Source organism: Felis catus, chromosome C1 (assembly GCF_018350175.1).
Source record: "Felis catus isolate Fca126 chromosome C1, F.catus_Fca126_mat1.0, whole genome shotgun sequence".
NCBI classification, from domain to species: Eukaryota; Metazoa; Chordata; class Mammalia; order Carnivora; family Felidae; genus Felis; species Felis catus.
In genome coordinates this window covers 217,073,938-217,095,390 of record NC_058375.1, presented here as the reverse complement: position 1 = coordinate 217,095,390, position 21,453 = coordinate 217,073,938, and the positions used below count along the sequence as shown (strand labels likewise).

Genomic DNA, 21,453 nt, shown 5'->3' with positions numbered 1-21,453 from the left:
AGCAGTTCCGGGGATGATAAAGAGGTGGAGTCCTTGGGGCTGAGTGACCGGTGGAAGTGTGGGGCAGCTGGGTGACAAAGAAAAGGCAAAGAACACATCACTTACAGAGCAAGACCCCCACGGAGGCAGAAGAGGGCCACACCTGGGGGCAGATGGTCGAGAGGGACTCCCTTCGCCAGACACACGGAGGAAGGACAGAAAGATCGTTGCAGAAACGGGTTCTAGCAAATGTGTGTCACTCACAGGCAGAAGGTAGGATGGGTGGCCGCTCCTGAGAGAGCCCCCGAGCTCTGAATGAAGCAAGACTGGATGGCTGACGGGGAGGAGAGGAGAAACAGTGCCTCCAACACTGAATTGTTGGTGAACACAAGCTCCCCGAGGACCAGGGGGCCTGGGGGCCTGTATCTGAGAACCGGGTCTCCTCCAGTGGCACCCAGCAGCCAAATGGGGGACAGCAGGTGGATGACCGTGGGGCTCAACGTGGAAGACACGGTCCCTTGGGTCCCCTCGGTTCCAGGGAGCCAGGATGCCAAGAGAGTGGCCACAGCCCCACCCAGGAAGGAAGGAAGCCAGGCAGGGCTGAGAGATGAGGGGCCTAGGACTCAAGTCTCGGCAGACCAGGGATGAGAAGGGGACCCACAGGCCTGGACCAGCCAGCAGGAACGGAGGCTTGGCCTGAGGCCGGCATGCTGGAGTGTTTGACTCCAAAGGTGAGGCAAACACATTAACGGCCAGGTCGGGGAGCTGACCTGGGAGCAGGTGTCTGAGGTGGGGCAGTGTCCACGAGGGACAAAGGTCAGCACAATGCAGGACTGGCCTCCTGCTTTCGGGGAGAGCTTCCCACTAGCGTCCGAGGCCCAAGGTCCAGCATGAGCCTTGCCTGGTCATCAGCCTGCCGTCCCCTCTTAGGTAGGAGTCTGGGGTTCTCTCTCCTCGGAGAGGCACTGATGCCTGGGTAACAGGACACTCTGGGGATCCAGTCGGTGAACGTGGAGGCAGCACAAGACACCCACCTCTGAGGGACCGCAGTGTCCTGTGGGCGTCTCGAGTGGGTACAGCCAAGATCCGCAGTCTCCAAGGGCAAGGCTGATTGAAACAAAGGTAGCCCCACAACTAGGCATGTTCCACCTACGCTTGCAGCCCTGTAGGAGGACCCCCCCAGTGCCAGTCCGTGTCAGTGCCTTGAAGGATGGATGCATTCCCTCTGCGGGAGCGCGGCAAGCCTCGCCTCGCACGGTCACCAAAGCTGCGTAGCTTACAGGGTTACCTGCCGGCTGCTGCCGAAGAGCCTGCCGGTCTAGGGGACCCTCCTTAGCACAGGCCTCCCAAGCCCTCTGTGACCGCCAGCCATGACAAAGAGCCCAGGTAGTTAGTGCTTCGGGCACTGTCGTTTGAACCACATTACCCTCCAAAGTAGCACGGAGCAGTTACAAATTCCTCCTAAATTCTAAGTCTGCACGTGGATCCTGAGGAAACGTTGCTAGCTATTTCCACCATTTGCAACGGGTTGGCCCCACCCCCACCCCCACCCCCACCCCGGTCTGCCATAATCTCATTTTTTCTCCCCAGCTCAGTCTCGACTCCCACAGCCTGGGCACGGGACGGCCGAACTCGGGTCCTTTCTCTCAAGGCCGCCCCCCGTTTTCCACGAAGTCAACTGGCGCTGGGGGTGGCAGCGGCAGCCAGGGTGCGGTGGGGCGGGGCGGGGTGGGGGGTGGGGGCAGGGCGCAAGGGCGGGCAGGGGGCGGGGCGGGGCCTTCGGGGGTCGCGCCCCCGCCCCGCCCCGCGCTGACCCGGCCTTGGCCTCCCCGCAGGTGCGCGCAAGCGCTGCTGGAGCACGGCGCCTCGGTGCAGCGCGCGGGCGGCGCGGGCCGGGACACGCCGCTGCACGTGGCGGCCCAGCGCGGCCTGGACGAGCACGCGCGCCTCTACCTGGGCCGCGGCGCGCCGGTGGACGCGAGGAACGGCCGCGGCGAGACGGCCCTGAGCGCGGCGTGCGGCGCGGCGCGGCGGCCCGACGAGCACGCGCGCCGCCTGCGCCTGTGCGCGCTGCTGCTGCGGCGGGGGGCGGCGGCGGACGCGCGCGACGAGGACGAGCGCAGCCCGCTGCACAAGGCCTGCGGCCACGCGCTCCCGGGCCTGGCGCGCCTCCTGCTGCGGCACGGCGCCGACGCGGGCGCGCTCGACTACGGCGGGGCCTCGCCGCTGGCCCGCGCGCTGCAGACCGCAGCCTTCGCCGCGGAGGCCGCGTCGCAGCGCACGGTGCAGGCGCTGCTCAACCACGGCTCCCCCAGCGTGTGGCCGGACGCCTTCCCCAAGGTAAGGGGGCCCCCCCGGGGACGGGCCTGCAGGGGGGGGCTCGCGCCGCTTCTCAGATTCAAGGGCCCAGCAGCCCTACCCGCGCCCCCACCCCGTGCATATGCAACTTCTGATGGGGGTGGGGGTTGGGTGTGCATGTCTGACAAACTCCCGGGTGAGGCCGAGGGTGCTGGTCTTGGGACCACACTTAGAAGAGCAGGACCCAAAAGCCTCCTGGCCGGAGTCACTAGAAAATTAAGTTGCCTGGGGCGCCTGGCTGGCTCAGTCTGTAGCGCATGGGATTCAGTCCCAGGGTCGCGAGTTCAAGACCCACCCTGGGGGAGCCTACATTAAAAAAGAAAAAAGGAAAATTAAGTTGCCAACCTGACTGTATCCGTCCATAGTAGTTACCTGGCGATGCCAGGCACTAAGTTCCACGACGTCATCATGGCCCAAAATATTTTGGCGGCTTACCTCTTGGTGTAATTGGTAAACAATAGGTATTACGGGTCTCCTGTGGAATCTGAAAGGAAATACCCACTCTGACCACCTACCTTACCGATGAGATTAAGGAAAGTACTTCACACTGTTTGCAGATCTCTGCATTATCGTCCACACCACACTCCTGGGAAATACGCCAGGCTCATGACGGTCTCCTACCTGGGTTTCAAGCAGGTGAAATGCCCCTCGCTGGGTCAGGGCTCTGTTGGGACCTCAACCCCGCTTTGCAGACTTCACTCTGAGCAGCTTGTCACTTTTCCCACGTGTCAGATCTACCCTGAAATGATAAAGATGACGACTAAAGATGTCCCATCAGAGAAAATACTTAGAAGGTGGAAAATGTTTCCAAAAGTTCCCCAAATATTGGTTGGGATAAGAAGATATTGTCCTCCCCATAAAAGACTTCACTGAAGGGAAGTCGTGCCATTAGATGTCAAATCGAGCATGCTTGATTTAAAAATTATCCCCAGGCTCGCCAGTCATAAGCAAGAGACATACTTTGGCCTGTTAAGTTTTGAACAAATAGCTGAAAAGCTACTACTTTTAAAGGACAGTACTCGGGGTGCCTGGGTGGCTCAGTTGGCTAGGCGACAGATTTCGGCTCAGGTCATGATCTCACAGTTCGTGAGTTCGAGCCCTGCGTCGGGCTCTGTGCTGACAGCTCAGATCCTGGACCCTGCTTGGGATTCTGTGTCTCCCCTCTCTCTACCCCTCCCCTCCTCATGCTCTGTGTCTCTCTGTCTCTCAATAATAAATAAACGTTAAAAAAAATTTTTTTAATCAATAAATAAAGGACAGTACTCTAGGTGGGCTGAAATAGTAAAATTCACACGTTTCTCTCAAATGCTAACTTTGCCAAGTGTGTCTATCAAAACGTAGGTGAAACGTGGAAAACCCACCCACTGGACTCCCTGAGTGTTTTGTTACCTCACCATCACAGTGACAAGTAATTCTCTCGTGGCACTCCACTGTGGCAGGATCTCAGTATGGCAGGCTCTTGACAGGGAAGGAACACCCACACTTTTATATTCTATAACACTTACATTTCTGAGTCATCATTTACATTGTAATGGGTCCCAGCCTTTATTGGTCTTAGTTCATCGACCAATAAAATGGGATCAAGACCCACCTGCTGTCCCTCCCGTTCACACTGCGTTTGCATTAAAGCAAGATACTTCAGCCCTCGGGGCGTGAAACTGCATAAAGAAGGAAAAAGAAACAAGCAAGACAAAAGAAGTGACTTTACGTGATGGACCAAAAGTGAAAAATATTTGCGGCAAATTCTTTAAAAGAAAAAAAAAAAGGTCCACTTGTTTCAGTAGTGACCAGTAATAAATATTCCTTTGTTGGTCTTAGAATCACGCAATCTTTGTGGGTTTCCAAGTCCCAGGCACGACCTCACTGGGCATCATCCCTGGGGGCAGGGTGTCTAGCGCCTGAACTCTGTCTTCAGAGCTGTAAGTACCCTACCTCGACCTTGAGATGCAGGACCAGGCACAGGGCGCCCCCGAGGGGCCCTCTCCTGGGATCCGCCCCCCACTCCACCAGCCCCACAGGAATGTAACATGGTCAGGGGGCTGCAAGCCGCAGGTAGGTTTGAATGTGGAGGCTGTTTGTTATAGCAGGGACCAAGAGGCCCTGGAAGTGCTTGGCTGCCAGAAGTGACGATCTGTCTGCAATTTCACGCCATCTGCGAAGGAACTGGAGCCTCCCTAAGGAATCTTAATACTCGGAGGCATTCACAAAACAGCTGCACTGCCGTTGCCTCCCCTGCACGGAGCACCACGCCCGAACCCGCACATCTTCAGTCCCTGTTTGGTGAATGAGTGCAGGGATGCCGGCGACTCCGGGCCACAGCGGCCTGTGGGTTAAACCTTTGGACACAGGGATCTGACTTCTTTGCGCTGTTCCCCACACCTCGAGGGGACGCCCCCGGAAGGAGCGCTGGTGGGGTCCGCAGCCCCCGGCCCCCGGCACTGCGGTCAGGAGCAGGTTTCAAAGGGGAACGCGTTTACCACCCCACTGAGAATCTTCTAAGCAAAGACACAAGCGCCTGTGTTGTTGTGGCCCTGCCCCGGGACAGCGGGGCGAAGCACAGAAGCAGCGTGCTCCTGCAGCCAGGCCCCTGCAAGCGGTCGGTCCGCCGGGGAAGGGGTCTGATCGCCACGCAGGACATCAAAGGGACAGACCCGACTCCGCTCAGCAGACTCGTGGAGCGCGCGGCAAACACTGAAAACGACTCTGCAGGCAAGACTCAGCACCATGGCGGGGCGTAGACAGAGGCACCAGGGAATGTCACAGAGCACGCCGTCCGTGGGCAGCAGCCGTGCTTTAAATAGATGTAAAGAGACACCCACGGAGCTCAGAATTACTGAGGCAAAGGTTTCACAGCGAGCTTATGACATAAATCACAGCTCCCCCAGGCCCAGACAAAGGCACCGTCGCCGCGGCAGGCGGACTCGAAGCATCCATCGGAGCCGTGCGCAGTGCTCTGCCCCGAAAATCAAAGTGGTGTCACAGCTTAGGAAGCAAGCGTGTTGACAGGAAGCCAGGACTTTCCGCCCGATTGCCCGCTACTTAACGCCAGAGTCAGACGGCGGGACTCCAGGGCAGGTGCAGACGCGGCAGCCGGCCGCAGCCAGGTTTGAATTCGGGAAGGCGTCGGGACAGGTGGGGCCCGGCCCGCAGGAGAGTAGGCAGGAGTGTTTCTCTAAACACACACATGTGGACCCGACTTGTTCTGCAGCCGTCACCAGTGGACCGCGGGTCGGAGGAGGCCTGGTCTGCAGTGAAGGGCTTTGCTCACGTCTCTCTCTCCTTGTGTCCCTGAGCCGGGCGGCCTAAATCATTCAGACTCAGCCCAGGAGCGCGGGAAGCACAGGGACAGGACCAGCAATGAGCCATCTGACCGCAGACGTAGGCTGTGCTTCCCACAGGCAGCCCTTGAGCACTTACTCATTCGACAGACATTTCAGGGAGCTACCGTGCTCCGTGTTGGAGTCAGTGTTGAACTGTGGCGTGTGCGTTTCCTGCCCTCACAGAGCTGCCTTAAAAGAGTGGAGGACAGTCTTGACTCAGACAACGACACACTCAAGGTGAAGTCGCCACGGCCAGAAAGCTGCTAAACCGAGGCCCACTGTACCTTGAAAGTGCCAAACGGGGGGCCTGACGTGGCTGGGGGGGGCGGTAAGAGGCTCCCCGGGCAGCTGCGGAATGAGCCTGGACCTGAAGGCCGAAGACGCCGCCACGTAAAGGATAAAAGAAGGACCATTCCTGGCAGAAGGAACAGCACGGGCAAGTGTCCTGGGGCAGACAGAGCACTGCGATGTATGCAGTTGAAAGGTGACCCGGTAGCTAGGAGGAAACCGGCCAGAGGGAGCAAGAGGCAGGGGCCTTAAGGGTGACGGGCTTTCACCTTTGTCTTAAGAACAATGGGAACGTGTTGCATCTTGTTAAGCAGCAGAGGTGACGCGATCAAATGAGTATTTGGGATGATATTTCAGCTCGAGTGTGGAGAACATGCCAGAGGAGGGGACTGGTGGAAAATCCAGGCGAGGCATGCGGGTAGCGTGAACGAGGGGAGAGGAAGGTTGGTGGCGAGAATGGCAGATTCTAGAAACATCTGCAAATCTCCGGCCTTGCCTCACCTGGGCACCGACCACGCTGGAAGTGCGGACCCAAAGTTTTGGTGTCTTCTTTTTGCCTGATTACAGAACGCGGTAAAGCGACCTCACAGGACCACCAGCTGCACCAGAGGTTCAGTGGGAGAATCCCGGGGTAGCAGCAGCCACAAACCAGACTCCGTTTCCTGTCTTCACAGAGCTGTGTGTGCGTGTGCGAGCGTCCCCGGTGGGAGGAGGGAGGTGAGCTGTCTCCAGGAGCGCACCTCTGTTTTCCTTGTTCTTGGTTTATTTCTCCATCTACATACAGAGCAATGTGCCTGTGTGATTTTCCCCCTTAATTTTCTTTCTGCCGCCTCATTAGCCGAGGAGAGTGTGCGTGGGCCCTAATGACACCGGGATGTCAGAGCAGTGTGGCAGCCGCATCTCTGCAGACAGCAAGGAGGCAGCGGAGATTTTTTAAACTGTGTTGGCGTAAAAATAATGAAGGCAGCCAGCTGCCTGGCAGACGTGAGGGGGCACAGGGCTGGGGGACTGGGGAGGGCCGGGGAGCCCCAGAGAGGCGGAACAGAGAGACAGGAAATGCATTCCCAGAGACAGGCAATAAGACTTGATCACAGTCTGTGACCCAGGAAGGAGGGGCCCGGAGGAGGGGGCGCTTCGGCTGAGGGAGGGCAGCTCGTCCTGGGAGGGGGGGCGGTGCGGGGAGGCCTCCCTGGCGCCTGCAGTCGCTGGGAGCCATTTAACGTTTTGCAGAGAGTAAGTCTGAGGGCCACTCGCAGGGTCACTGGAGGGATACGGTTAGCCTGGGGAGGGTCTGAAGAAGCAGGCATTGCATAGGACACCATATACGTGTCACCAGACTAGATCTGGAGGGGTCCGGTGTGAACCACTCAGCTTGACGGTGCGGTTTTCTCCCAGTGCAAAAGGGGGGTAATCGAAATCGGAGACCACCGTGCTCCAGGAAACGGCATGTTAGTGGTGGCTTCTGGAAGCCAGAAATAGCCTCACGCCAGGGGCACACTGTGTGCTGGTGAAGGGATGGATAAAGTCGGGCTCCAGGGCTCGGGTGGGAAGACGTCTGCCTGCCTGGCTCTCCCTCTACCTCTCCATCTCCCACATTCACCGTCTCTCTCCTTCTCTAACGCCTGCTTCTGACTTCGTAAGAGTAATGGATTGGGACAAAACACAAATTTGGGGTAGGACGGGGCCCAGAGATGATCATTCTTACAGTAGCACTGCGATGACCAGCTTTTAAAGTGCAACTGCTCCTGTCCCCGTACTAGAAGAGCCGCCAAGACAAGAGGAGGGAAGGGAGACGGGAAAGGGAGCCGGGAGAGAAAGCAAATCCTCAGCACTGCCCTAAGTTTTCAGGCAGTCAGGCGCACATTACCAAACTGTGTTTAAAGTCCACCAGGCAGTAGGGGATGCCTTTGGAGATACAGTGCATTCTCGGAGATGGAGCAAAGTGCAAAGGTGGAAACCTAGGAAGCCGGGTTGCATAGCAACCTGTGAGCTGTGCTGGGAATAGGGTAGGAGAAGAGGGCTCCCAGGGGGGCGCAGTCACCAGGTGAACGTGCAGGCGGAACAGGGCTGGGCATGGTCCTCTCGAGCCTTCCTCCACACGGCCCCTCCGGTCTCCCGCCGGGAAATACAGCATCACGGACCTCGCCCGCATTTTGACAGACCTCCTGTCTGGCTCTTGCCTTAATCAATGACAAATAGGCAGACATATAAATAGACTCATGAGGGGGGAAAGGGGACAGAAAAACAACAACAACAACAAAATGCGGGGACGGCATCCAGGGAGTGGAAAGGAAATCCGTACCTCTCATCAAAAGATCCAGAAGAAAATCTGAGAAACTGTGTGCCGTCATCTACAGAGCGCAAGAGGACATAGCCTTTAAGTGCCTAAAGCAGAGCCGGTTAAGGGGACAAGGCAGTAGCATGATGTGACAAGGGGGATGGGGGGTGGGGTGGGGACAAGGTTATACAGCGGCGGCTTGGACAGCACCTGAAGGGAAGCAAAAAGCAGAGTTGATTCATAAAAGGAACCAAGTCGGTGACGTAAGTGACGGAGCTGTGCTGTTGGCACGTGTGACCTCAGATCCACTCCCTGGCGTCCCTGCCTTCTGCTCTGCATGTTGAGGGCTGGGGACGGTGCGGCTAGACCCCTCGAGCTGAACTCAGAGTCCCATACCGGCCGGCTGCTGGCTGGCTTCGGCGAAAGGAGACCCCATGAAAGGGAGGGAAGAAGCCTGCATTTCCAAGGCTCCGGCACCCTCGACGGCTCCTCCCCATACTCCCAGCCCCCACCAGGTAGACTTGGTTCCAGCCTCCATCATATCTCATATAACAAGAAATGGAGAAGTAAGGACAGGCTTCGGGATGGATTGTTTCTGTGTCCCCAGGAGCTCCCCAAGGAACCAGATGTTTTCCAACCTCCATGACTTGGCTTCGTCCTCAAGATGGCTCATCTCTTGGTCGGAAAATGGCTTCCAGCAACAACTGGGCCAGCCAGCTTCCTCGTTTCATATCCACTTGCTTTTTTCTAGAAGCCCGAGGAGGCTCCCCTGTGTTTCACTGGCCCCAGTTGACTTAAACCTGCCCTTCCCCAAACCAGTCATGGCAAGGGGAATGGAGTTATAGCGATTGAATTAAACTAATCCTTTGGAGTGTTGGAAAGTCAACCACAGTGTGTTAGCTACAAAGGAAAATTAACATTAAAAGCTGTTCCTGGGGCACCTGGGAAGCTCAGTTGGTTAAGCGTCCGACTTCAGCTCAGGTCGTGATCTTGTGGTTCGTGAGTTTGAGCCCCGCGTTGGGCTCTGTGCTGACAGCTCAGAGCCTGGAACCTGCTTTGGCTTCTGTGTCTTCCTCTTTCTTTGCCCCTCCCCTACTCACTCTCTCTGTCTCTGTCTCTCTCAAAAATAAGTAAACATAAAACAATTTTAAAAAGCTCTTCCTAAGTGCAAAAGAAAAAAACAAAACCAAGAAACCAGAAGAGAAAGTGGTGTTTATGAAGGACAGAGGGTAGAAAGCCAACCCACAGATAAGTGATGTTGCTGAAGAAGAGCCTAGAACAAATGGATCAGAAATAGTAATCAGGGGCACCTGGGTGGCTCAGTCGGTGAAGCATCCAACTCTTGATTTCAGCGCAGGTCATGGTCTCACGGTTGCAAGATCGAGCCCTGAGTCAGGTGTGGAGCCTGCTTAAGATTCTCTTTCTCTCCCTCCACCACACACACACACACACACACACACACACACACACACACTGTTTCTCTCTAAAAAAGAAACAAGAAATAGTAATCAAAGACATAATAGAAGAACACTTAGCTGCACTAGAAATCTTAACTCATAGAAGTCGAATGGATATTCTCTGCAAATCACTGATAGGAATCACACTCCTATATACATTTTAGCATAAGTGTTCTAAAAAAGCATGGAAAGGGGCGCCTGGGTGGTTCAATCAGTTGAGCGTCCAACTTCCGCTCAGGTCATTATCTCGCAGTCTGTGAGTTCAAGCCCCGCGTCGGGCTCTGTGCTGACAGCTCAGAACCTGGAGCCTGCTTCGGATTCTGTGTCTCCCTCTCTCTCTGCCACCCCCACCCCCGCTCATGCTTCGTCTCTCTCTCTCTCTCTCTCTCTCTGGCAAAAATAAATAAACGTTAAAAAAAATTTTAATTTTGAAAAGCATGGAAAAATCTTGCAAAGTATCTGAGTAGAAAATATTCATAAAGGAATAAAAATCAGTCTAGGCTCCAATTTCTCTGCTGCAATATTATCAGAAGACAATTAAATATCATCCTCAGATTCTTTAATCTATACACCCAAGGTGGGGCTCAAACTCACAACCCTGAGACCAAGAGTCACATGCCCCGCTGACTGAGCCAGCCAGACACCTCTCATCTTCAGATTTTTAAAGGAAAAGTTTGGTTGCTAGAATTTTAGACTCAGCCAAGGTGCTTTTCATTTGGGTGGTAAAAGTAAGACACTGTGTCTTATCAACCTTGCCTTCCTAATGCATTTAACATATATATACTTGGGATTCCTGGCTGGCTCATTCTCATTAGAGAATGCTGTTGATCTCAGGGTTGTGAGTTTGAGCTCCACTTTGGGTATAGAGATTACTTAAAATCATTTGAAAGAAGAAAGAAGGAAGGAAGGAAGGAAGGAAGGAAGGAAGGAAGGAAGGAAGGAAGGAAGGAAGAAAAGGAAGTTAGGAAACAAGGAAGGAAAGGAGAGAGATGAAAAGAAAAGACAAAGTTCTACTTATTTATTTATCCAACAAATATTTACTGAGCACCAGCCATGCCTCAGCAACATATTAAGTGCTTTGGGTATAGTTCAGAAAAAAAAACAAAAAAGTAGTCTTGCCTTCATAGAGCTTACATTTGAGCAGGGAGACAAGCTTTAAACAATGAGCATCATCAATGGGCCAATAAAATGATAAAAACTATAGTGGGGGGGCAGTTGCAGTTTTAAGCACAGTATCCAGGGTGGGTGGATTTGAGCCAAGACTTGAGAGGTGAGTGCATCAGCTGTGCAGGTGTCTGGGGGGAAAGGGCCAGCTGACCAGCAGCCAGCCTTTGGCCTGAGGCAGGAGTAAACCTGACCTGTGTGTGGAACAAGGGGACCAGTGTGGCTGACGGTAGAGAGAGCTGGTGACAGCAGGAGATGGGACCAGGGGTAGGGGAGGGGCGTGGATGGTGTGGGGTCTTGTGGGACACTGTCATGACTTTGGCCATCAGAGGGGTTTGAGCAGAGTGGCAGGACCCGACTAACATTTGATGGGGACCCTTCTGGCCTCCGTGCTGAGAACATACATCAGGCGAGGGGGTGCAGAAGTGGGGGGACGACTTAGGAGGCTGTTGCCAGGATCTTCTCTGATTCTGAACGTATTTTGAAGACAGAGCCCCCAGGATTTCTTGACAGATTGGATGAGCGATGTGAGAGAGAGGAGTCAAAGCCAACTCCAAGGCATTCAGCCTGAGATGCTGAAAAGATGGGTTTGCCATCAGCTGAAATGGAAGGTTGTGGGTAGAGTAAGAGAACTGGGGGCTTGTTTTCGATACCAAGTAAGTGGTTGGCTGTCCAAGCCCAGAGTTTGAGAGGGCTATAGTTGAGACTCTGGGTTTTTGTTTGTTTGTCTCTGTTCTTCTTTCTTCACTTGTTTTATGTCTTCAATTCTACACATGAGTGAAATCATACGGTATCTGTCTTTCTCTGACTGACTTATTTTGCTCAGGGAGACTCTCCGGCTCCATCCATGTTGTTGCAAATGGCAACAGTCCAGTCTTGTTTATGGCTGAGTAATATTCCACTGCATATATGGACCACATCTTATTTACATATGGATGGTACTGAAAGCCAGGAGACCAGATGGGATCACCAGGAAGTGAGAATACATTAAAAAAAAGAAGAAGAAGAAGAAGAGGAAGGACCTATGAATGCAGGGGTGTTCTCACATCAAGAAGAGGGAGAGAGGAGAAGGCAGCTGGGGAGAAGCAGCCGGTGAGGGAGGTGGGATGAGAGCATGGCTTCCTGGGAGCCAAGTGAAGAATGTTACAGAGGAAGACCTGACTAACCGCATCAGATGTGGCCCACACAGCACAGGGAGAGGGGAGCACTGCGCAACTGGGTGTAGCAGCCCGCTGTTGCTCATAGCAAGGGCAGGGTGTCTGCGGTATCTGGGGCTGAAGACCAATGGGATGGGAGTACTCCAGTGGACGAAGGGATAAGACGGAAAACCATCTCGGGGTTGGGAAACTCAAGTCTGAAGATTCCCTCCCCTCTGCCTCCTCCCTGTGTCTCAGCATCTTCCTCCTCTTTCCATCCTGACGGCCATCAGCTGAGTTTAGCCGCCACCATCTCTCCTGTGGCCCTTGGACACGTCCCCTGAACTGGGCCCCCTGCCTCCAATATGGCCCCCGGAAACTGTTCACAACGTTGTAGCCATGGTGCTATTTCTGAAATCAAAATCTGATCCTGTCACTCCCCCAGGGCTCTCCTGTGCCCTCCAGGTCGTCCAGCTTCATCCTGGAGGTCAGCATTTGGTCCGACGCTGCCCTGCCTCCCTCCCCAGTCCCTGGCTCACATGCCCCACATCACGCTCTGCGCCCCGGCCAACATTTTCAGCATCTCCTCACCTCCCAGGTTTGGCCACTGTTTTCTCCATCCAGCACACGCTTGCCCTCTGAACCCGCCCTACCTTCTGTAACTCCTACTCCTTAACTAGGTCTTAACTCCAGTGTCACCTACTCCACAGAGCTGGTCTTCCCCTGACCAACTCAGCCCCCATTGCGAATCCAAGTCTGACTTAGGTCCCACTTCTAGCACCTCGTGATCCCCCCACCACAGTTGCTATGGCACCTGTTGTCTATTATTGATTTTACTTTTATTTGGGACCATCTAGTTTGGGGCTGTAAAATTCTGGGAAGGCAGAGTTTGCCATTGTAGCACGCAGACATAACACGGTCCCTAGCTTCTCGTAGGAGCTCGGTAAATATCTGGGGTGAAAGGCGTAATGGACAGGTGGTGGGCATACAACTCAGGGAAAATAGAGACAACTCGAGTAATTGTAAGGCAGGTTGTAAAACTAAACGCTAATGCCAAAAGTTATCTCTGAAGTACACAACATAAAATATGACCTTGTAATAATCATGATCTGGAACCAAAACTCCAGATGTTATTAAGGAAGGAGAAGAATTGGTTAGGAGAAGACAGTGGCACATCTAGAGATGTGCCAGGGATAATGGCACATCTAGAACGCAGAAAATACCATTCTAATGTTTAGAAAATATGAGCCCTTATTTTTTATCTTGAAGGTAACCACTAGGAGAATTTTAAATAGGATACATACTTCCAAAATATAAGAATAAACACAAGGAAAACACAAACTTGTATAACAGAAATCAGACAACAAAGGAATGGGCATAAAAAATCATAAAAGAATAGGGGTACCCGCCATCAAAGGAGCGGGAGACTCGATCTCGGGGTCATTAGTTTAGAGCCCCATATTGGGTGTAGAGATTACTAAATACATAAATAAAAAATAATAATATATAAATAAACCTTTGAAAAATCATAAAGAATAAGACAGAGTAAGCCCAAATAGATTATTGATAACAATAAATATACATTTCTTAGACTGCCCTGTTACCAACACAGAGACACTCAAAACACGTTAAAACCGGAATGAGAGGGTTAACAGGTAATTCTAGCAAAAACAAACGAAAAATAAAACAATGGATTGATACTAACACGCAACATAGAAGAATTCCCAGGAGATCCACTAAATGAAGGGACGAGATGCCCTGACGGTGAGATAAAGAATATGGTCCACAGTGAAGAGACAACCATCGGGAGCCTATGCGGCAAAGAAAGGTGATGTTACAATGGAGAAACTAACTGAAAAATAGTAATTCTAGGTGATTTGAAATTCACATCTCAGTCTCTCATAGATCAAGTGGCGGGGACGGGGGAGGAGAAGCTTCCAATCATACATGTGACAAGTGCATGTTGAACTTTGAACCCTGCCAACAGACTACAACTTCTGGTACTCCAAGGCAGATATCATTTAAAGCTGTAATAGAGGGGCGCCTGGGGGCTCAGACAGCTAACTGTCCAACTCCGGCTCAGGTCAGGATCTCACGGTTCGTGAGTCTGAGCCCCACCTCCCCCTCTGTGCTGACAGTGCAGAGTCTGCTTGGGATTCCCTCTCTCCCTCTCTCTCTGCCCCTCTTCCAGTTGCATTTTCTCTCTCTCTGTCTCTCTGAAAATAATAAGTAAACTTTAAAAAAAGGCTGTAATACATCAGAAATTAACAGCAAACAGCTATTTTTCAAAAATAACCTTTTGAAAATTGCATAGCACACTCTCAAAAAACTATTGCATCAATACTTACATAATTGCAGAATATTTAAGAAAGAGAGTTAGAACCCTGTGCCTCAAAACTTAGGGCTGTGACCGTACCCACACCACGTTAAAAGTTGCTTTTATTATGACTCAAGTGGAAAAAAATGTTACTAAATTAACTGAGCAGTCAATCCAAGGGGTCAGAAAGAGGAACAAAGGCATTAATAACAATAAGTGCAAAATTTAATGGATTCAAATATTTGAAAAGAACTGGTCAATAAAATCCAATAGGTGATTCCTTGAAAAAACAAATTAGTGAAATTCCAGTAAGACTAAACAAGGAAAAACATTGGAAACACAACTACAGAATTTCTTTTTTTTTTTTTCAATGTTTAATTTTAAGAGACAGAGTCAGAGTGCGAGCAGGGGAGGGGCAGAGAGAGAGGGAGACACAGAATCCGAAGCAGGCTCCAGGCTCCAAGCGGTCAGCACAGAGCCCGACACGGGGCTCGAACCTGTGAACCGTGAGATCATGACTGAGCCAAAGTCGGACGCTCAACCAACTGAGCCACCCAGGTGCCCCCAATTACAGAATTTCAAATGAAAAGGGGTGCAACTCTTGACCTTGGGGTTGTGAGTTTGAACCCCATGTTGGGCGTGGAGTTTACTTAAAATCTGGGGCGCCTGGGTGGCTCAGTCGGTTGAGCGTCTGACTTTGGCTCAGGTCATGATCTAGCATTTTCTGAGTTGGAGCCCCGCGCCAGGCTCTGTGCTTGACAGCTCAGAGCCTGGAGCCTGCTTCAGATTCTGTGTCTCCCTCTGTCTCTGCCCCACCCCACTCACACTCTGTCTATCTCTCAAAATAATAAATAAACATTAAATTTTTTTCAATAAAAAATAAATAAAATCTTTAAAAAAAAAGAAGAAATCAAAATATACCAATAACCGAGGAAGAAAGTGAAAATATTAAAGTATTATCTGCAGCATAAGACCAGGCATAGACAATGTTAAATGCAAGATCCGTGCCTTCTCGCTTCCAGGAAGTTTGCACTTTTAAAATCTTGGAATGTGCTAAAAGGAGAGAGATTTTCTAAGCTAAGTCGACATAAAGTGATATCAAAACCTGACACAAATAGCTTACAAAACTGAAACAACAAACCACATTTAGTTCTTAGAAGAGATATAGAAATCTTAGCAAATTGAATCTGGAATTTTCTTCAGATTAGTCAAATAGAGTCTGTTCTGTGAAGACAAAAATGGGTCGGTATTGAAAAATCTTGTATCAACTTGCTTAGAAAAAGGCAAAAAATAAAATTAAATCCTAAAATTTACAGTAACTTAGGAACAGAAAGACACTTCCTGAATTTAGAACAGAGAGTCTATCTGAAACTAATATCCAAGGTTATATGGTTTAGTGAAACATTACAGATAATCCTATTAAAATCAGGAATAAGATAATGATGCCTGCTATCAATATTGTTATTTAACATTGAACTTTAAAGCTCTCACCAATGTAATAAGACAAGAAAAGTAAATGTGAGATATTTATATTGATAGGAGAAAATACCATTATTTGCAAATATAAAGATATATTTGCAAAAATATAAAATATATTTACAAATCAATGAAAAAAATAAACATACTATAGAAAATTGAGCAAAAAACATAATTTAGCAATTCACAAAAGAACACAAATGGTCCACCAAAACAGAAGTAAATATTCCATATTGTACCTATCAAATTTATTTTTTTTTTAATTTTTGTTTTCAATGTTTATTTATTTTTGGGACAGAGAGAGACAGAGCATGAACGGGGGAGGGGCAGAGAGAGAGGGAGACACAGAATCGGAAACAGGCTCCAGGCTCTGAGCCATCAGCCCAGAGCCTGACGCGGGGCTCGAACTCCCGGACCGCGAGATCGTGACCTGGCTGAAGTCGGACACTTAACCGACTGTGCCACCCAGGTGCCCCTGTACCTATCAAATTTAAATAACTAATGAGATAATTTGGGTAGGGAGAAAGAGATACTCTCATACTCCATTCTTCAAAAAGTGTGCCAATTTGCACACTCACAATTTGACAGCATGTTTTAAAACCTTTAAAATGTACAGACTCCTTGACCCTACATTTCTGCTTCCAGGAATTCAATGTCAGAAGAGGGCAGAATTATCTTAGCTACATAAAGGGGCGCCTGGAGGGCTCAGTCAGTTGGGCGTCCGACTCTTTATTTCAGTTCAAGTAATGATGCCAGGGTCATGGGATCAAGACCTGTGTGGAGCCTGCTTAAGATTCTCTCTCCCTCTGCCCCTCTCCCCACCTTGTACTCCCTCTCTCTCTCTCTCTCTCTCTCTCAAAAAAGAAAAAAATAAAAATAATTTAAATAAGAATGGTTAGGGGCAGAAAGAGATAGAATCACATTCAAGAGTGTTCGTTGTTTGTAACATCAGTTTACAGTAGTTTCATTGAATACATTATAATATGTTCATATATTCATCAAATAAAATATTATATGGTCACTGAAGTAATGTTGAAGTGCTCATTTATGATTTCTGAATTGTGCACAATCTGTTTTGAGTGGACAAAAATCAAGTTTCAAAATAATATGCAAAGTATTAGCCCACTCTTATTGTATATATATATTTTTTTGTCCAAATGCATTAAACATTAGTATACTTAAAATGCTAATAGTGCTTATCTCTAAACAAAGATACACTAATTTCTTGTTTTGTCTTAACATTTTAAAAAGGTTTCATATCTGAACCAAGCTCAGTAAGTTGTGAATGGAGCAACCATACTGGGGGATTTAAGTACTTTCTTCTATTTGACTCAGTTCAGAGAGCCCCAGGGACCTCAGCCTTTGGCCCTGTTTGTTAATTGCCTGCTGTAGATATTTGGTGCCTGATCTTAAGAAAATTGCTTAACCTCAGTTTTCTCAATGAAGAAATACTAAGAATAATTTTACAACCCTTGGTAAATCTTAAGCCTCAAAAATAGAAAACTATGATGTTGCCCTGCCCTTCCCCAAAATCAAATCTGAATTTGGTGAATTTTCCAAACCCAACCATTAATTTACAAAAAGCAGAGGAGGAACATCGTGTCCCCAAACCCTACAGGAATACTGTGAGCAAAATCCCAACACTGAGAGACTCTGCTGGACAAAGAACCCAGTTTCTTCAATAATCTATAACACGATACACAAATAAGAGATCTGATAATACATCATATCAACCAATCTCAACCCTGTTGGCCTTATTTCAGTTCTTACTCAGACAAACATTTTTTTTTTAACTATATAATGGCATTGAAGAGAATTGAAGAGAAATTTGTGAATTTAAACACTGGCCATATATTAGATGATGCTAAGAAACTCGTTAATTTCTCAGGTCGTGTAATGATGTGGTTTCTTCTAAAGTATCCTGTAAGAGTCACACTGAAATATTTACAGATGAAATGATAGGATACATTGCATTTGCTTTAAAATAATCGGAGGTATGGGGCGCCTGGGTGGCGCAGTCGGTTAAGCGTCCGACTTCGGCCAGGTCACGATCTCGCGGTCTGTGAGTTCGAGCCCCGCGTCAGGCTCTGGGCTGACGGCTCAGAGCCTGGAGCCTGTTTCCGATTCTGTGTCTCCCTCTCTCTCTGCCCCTCCCCCGTTCATGCTCTGTCTCTCTCTCTGTCCCAAAAATAAATAAACGTTGAAAAAAATTAAAAAAATAAAATAAAAAATAAAATAATCAGAGGTAACGTGGGTGTGGATGGGGCAGGGTTGGCCATGTGTTGATGGGGGGGTGCATAGGGACTATCATACCATTCGATCTACTTTTGTGTTCATTCACATGTCACGATCACAAAAAAAGCTGATTTTTAAAAAGCAAATAGTGTTCTCATTTCAATCGTAAAATTTGCAAATAAGAAAACAGGACTCCTTTGCCAGCAGAGACTGGAAATAAAATGGAAAGGCCAAGTTGGGAGGAAATTCAATGGCAAAGCGATCCTTCTCCCTCAATGTCCTGACACATTAGAAAATTGAGATAAGAATTTGTAAACACCATCCTTGGACCAGACTGCCAACCAACAGAACCTCCTTCCTCTTCTCTGAGTAGCAATCCGGAGGCCAGGAGAGCCCACGCCATCGGCACCCTGTTCCTGGGAAAGTGAATGCGTAAGCACTTGGCCCAGACTCGGGGATGTGCTGCCATCACGGGGCTAAGATGGGCCACTTGCCTTGCGCTTGTCTGGGAACTAACTTCCGTGGCCCTGCTGTCCTGATCCCTCAAGGGCTGTTATCCCCGGTATGGCTGAGGTAGAGTGGGGTCACACAGCCAGGGAGTGGCCGAAGTGGGACCCAGACACCCCCCCACGTCTGCTGGCCCTTTCCCCACTTGGACCCAGAGCCCAGTCGACGTAAGTTCTGTCCCCCCCCACTTCCGACCAGGTGCTGAAGACCTGCGTGCCAGCCCCCACGGTGATCGAGACGCTTTTCAACTCCTACCCTCAGCTCCGCGTGTCCGAGTCCTGGCGGGAAGTGATTCCGGAGGAAGTATTTCAGGTAAGGGAGCACCCTTCCTTCCCCCTCAGCACAGCATCGCTGGGTTTCTGCTCACCCGCGTGTGCATGTGTGTGTGTGTGTGTGTGTGTGTGTGTATGTTTCCTCACACTATACCCAGGGAAGCGCAAAGCATCAAAAAAGGACAGAGAAGGCAAAGTGGAGGTGTATCTAGGTACCCAACAAAGTCCACGGTCACTGTCGATTAAGAAACTGTAGGACGTTTCCCCCCCGCCCAGCCCCTAGAAGCCTCCAGAAGCTCTCCCCTCATGTCTCATTGACTTGAGTTCTGTGCACATTGCCCAACAGCGAGTGCACCGTGCAGTGGGGGGAGCAGAGCAGGATTTGAGGAGAATACCTGTGTTACCTGTGGTGTCACCCAAAACGGACTTCCTTCAGACCCCCTAGAACGGCACCTCAGGAAAATCCACGCGCCCCCTTGGTGGAGGGCGATGCCGGCTGTCAGGTGCACGCGCTCGGGTTGATCTCCCGCCTGCCTTCTTTCCAGATGCACCAGGCCTTCTACCGATCTTTGTTTGCTTTGGCCCACACCCCCCGCTGTCTGCAGCACCTGTGCCGTTGTGCCATTCGGAAGTTACTTGGCAAGAAGTGTTTCCACCTTGCGCCCCTGCTACCCCTCCCAAAGTCCCTGCAAAATTACCTCCTTTTGGAGCCGGAAGGTGTTTTGTACTGAAAACCAGAGCGCTGGGACTGAGGCTGTGATTCTCACTGCTGTCTTCCGCAGAGGCGGTGCGCTCAGGGCGGGGGGGGGGGGGAGGAGGGGCAGACCCGGACGGCACCTGCCACGTCCCCTGGCGGACGCACGGACCTCACAGATTCCCGGTCACTTTGGAACAGAACTGGCAATAAAAGGCCTTTCTGCCTCTCAGGGTTGCTCGTGAGGGTCAAGGTTGTGAGTTCCACAGTACTGGCATCAGAGAGTACTTTTCAACAGAAGTTGAACGAAAAGATACACATGTTTTCCCAAGGCTTGTGTCCTGCCTGCGGTGGGTTAACAGCCTCCACACTGCCCCCTCAGCCATCAGACCATCCGCCTCACAGGCACTGTCCCACCCCTCCTGGAGCCTGGCCGCCTGGAAAGGCTCTGTGCCCAACACGTGAGAGGGGTACGTACTGAGAGAGAACACCTGTTTCCGTAACAAGAGCGCCTTTCTGGAGCCCCCTGGTGCTTCCCAGCACATCACAGTCCCGAAGCCCCTAAGGGACATTGGAGGGGTGGCGAGCCCAGTGTTCTGGTCCCATGTGAGTCTTCTGACACCCTCACCAAACCCCAAATGGATGATTCAGCTGTGGCAACCTGCAGGAAGCCAGATGCCAGGAATAGACACGGGTTGGTAGGGGTTGCCATCAACCCAGCCTGGGCATCACATACACAGAGAGCTGCTCAAGGTGTCAGGACTGCATAGGCCATACCTTATTTTCTGTATTCTGGTGCTTTTGGTATCTGGGACCTGGCTGACCCTGGAGGGACTGCCCCTTCCAGGGCTGGTCGATTCCTGAGGACAGCAAACCGTTCACCCCCAAGCACGCTTTTCAAATGCAACCCCACCAATCCAGAGCTCTCACCCCCACCCGCCTCCTTTACTGGGCTGTCACACTCTGGGCTACGGTCCACCTGTCCTAACGGTCCCAGGGCCAGGTGCCAGACAGGTAGGGACAGCCCTTATACCCCAGAGCCTGCTGAAATGACTCTCACTAGCCGATCCTAAGCCCGTCTGTCCCGCCTGGCCCTGTTCCTTCCATGAAAACCACAAGAGAGGCTTTTGTCCACATCCCTTCCCCCAACCTCCTGACCAACCCTGGTGCTTCCCCACGTGCCTGCCCCATGGCATGCCGTGTCCCTTCTCTTGGGAATGGTGAGTAATAAACGATCTTTTCGATGGTAGATGTCCTCTAATCTGTTTGCCTCCACAAGCCCTCAAAGTTTTTGTCGATACACCAGATTGCGAAACAAGAACTCTTCGCCACCATCCTCTGGGGATAAGCAGGGGCTCCATCTTTTCCGGTTTGAGCCAGCGCACGGGTGTGCTGAGACGGGCCTGGGGGGCGGGGCATGCCTCCCACGGCTGCCGATCTGGAAGGGAGCGCACAGCCTAGGCAGCACCTGCAGCATAGATGGGCCGCTGTGTGCGCCATGACGAGGCCTACTGTGGAGCTGCGAAGGGCACCAGGCGGGCGCGCCCCTCCCCCCCCCCCCCCCCCCCCCCCCCCCCGGTGAGGGCAGACATCCTGAAGCAGGTAGCCGGGCTGAGCCTCGATTTCAACACAGTGGGCCAAGGGGGTGATAGGACGGCGTCCCCCAGCACCTTCAGCTGACCCACCCTCACACCCCCACCCCAAGAGGACGGCCGTCCCCAAGCCCCTCCTCCATAAACATTCTGCGGTCACTACTGTTTCGAAGGCAGGGTGCAGGAATGTGCAGGGTGTGGTGGAGGAACAGAGACCCGGCCTCCTGGAGGGGAGGGTCCTTGTGCTTTGGCAGCTGGACGAAGGAAGGACTGGACGGCATGGGGGCACATTGGGAGGGTCTTGGCTTCCAGACCAGGGCTTCTGAATTTCCCTGGAGAAGCCGTGAGGCTCCACGGAGCAGGTGCGCAGATGTGGTCAC

At 51.2% G+C, this 21,453-nt stretch overlaps 1 protein-coding gene across 1 annotated transcript in view; it reads left to right on the top strand.

Moving 5' to 3' along the window:
* ASB18 (ankyrin repeat and SOCS box containing 18) overlaps positions 1 to 20,730 on the top strand; it is a 72,399-nt gene extending 51,669 nt beyond the window's left edge. The window contains exons 5-7 of the mRNA XM_023259849.2: positions 1,815 to 2,319; positions 18,714 to 18,827; positions 19,333 to 20,730. Of these exons, the coding sequence (XP_023115617.2) occupies positions 1,815 to 2,319; positions 18,714 to 18,827; positions 19,333 to 19,518 (805 nt within the window). The 3' untranslated portion in view covers positions 19,519 to 20,730. The remainder of the gene's footprint in view (positions 1 to 1,814; positions 2,320 to 18,713; positions 18,828 to 19,332) is intronic.
* The last annotated feature ends 723 nt before the right edge of the window (positions 20,731 to 21,453 follow it).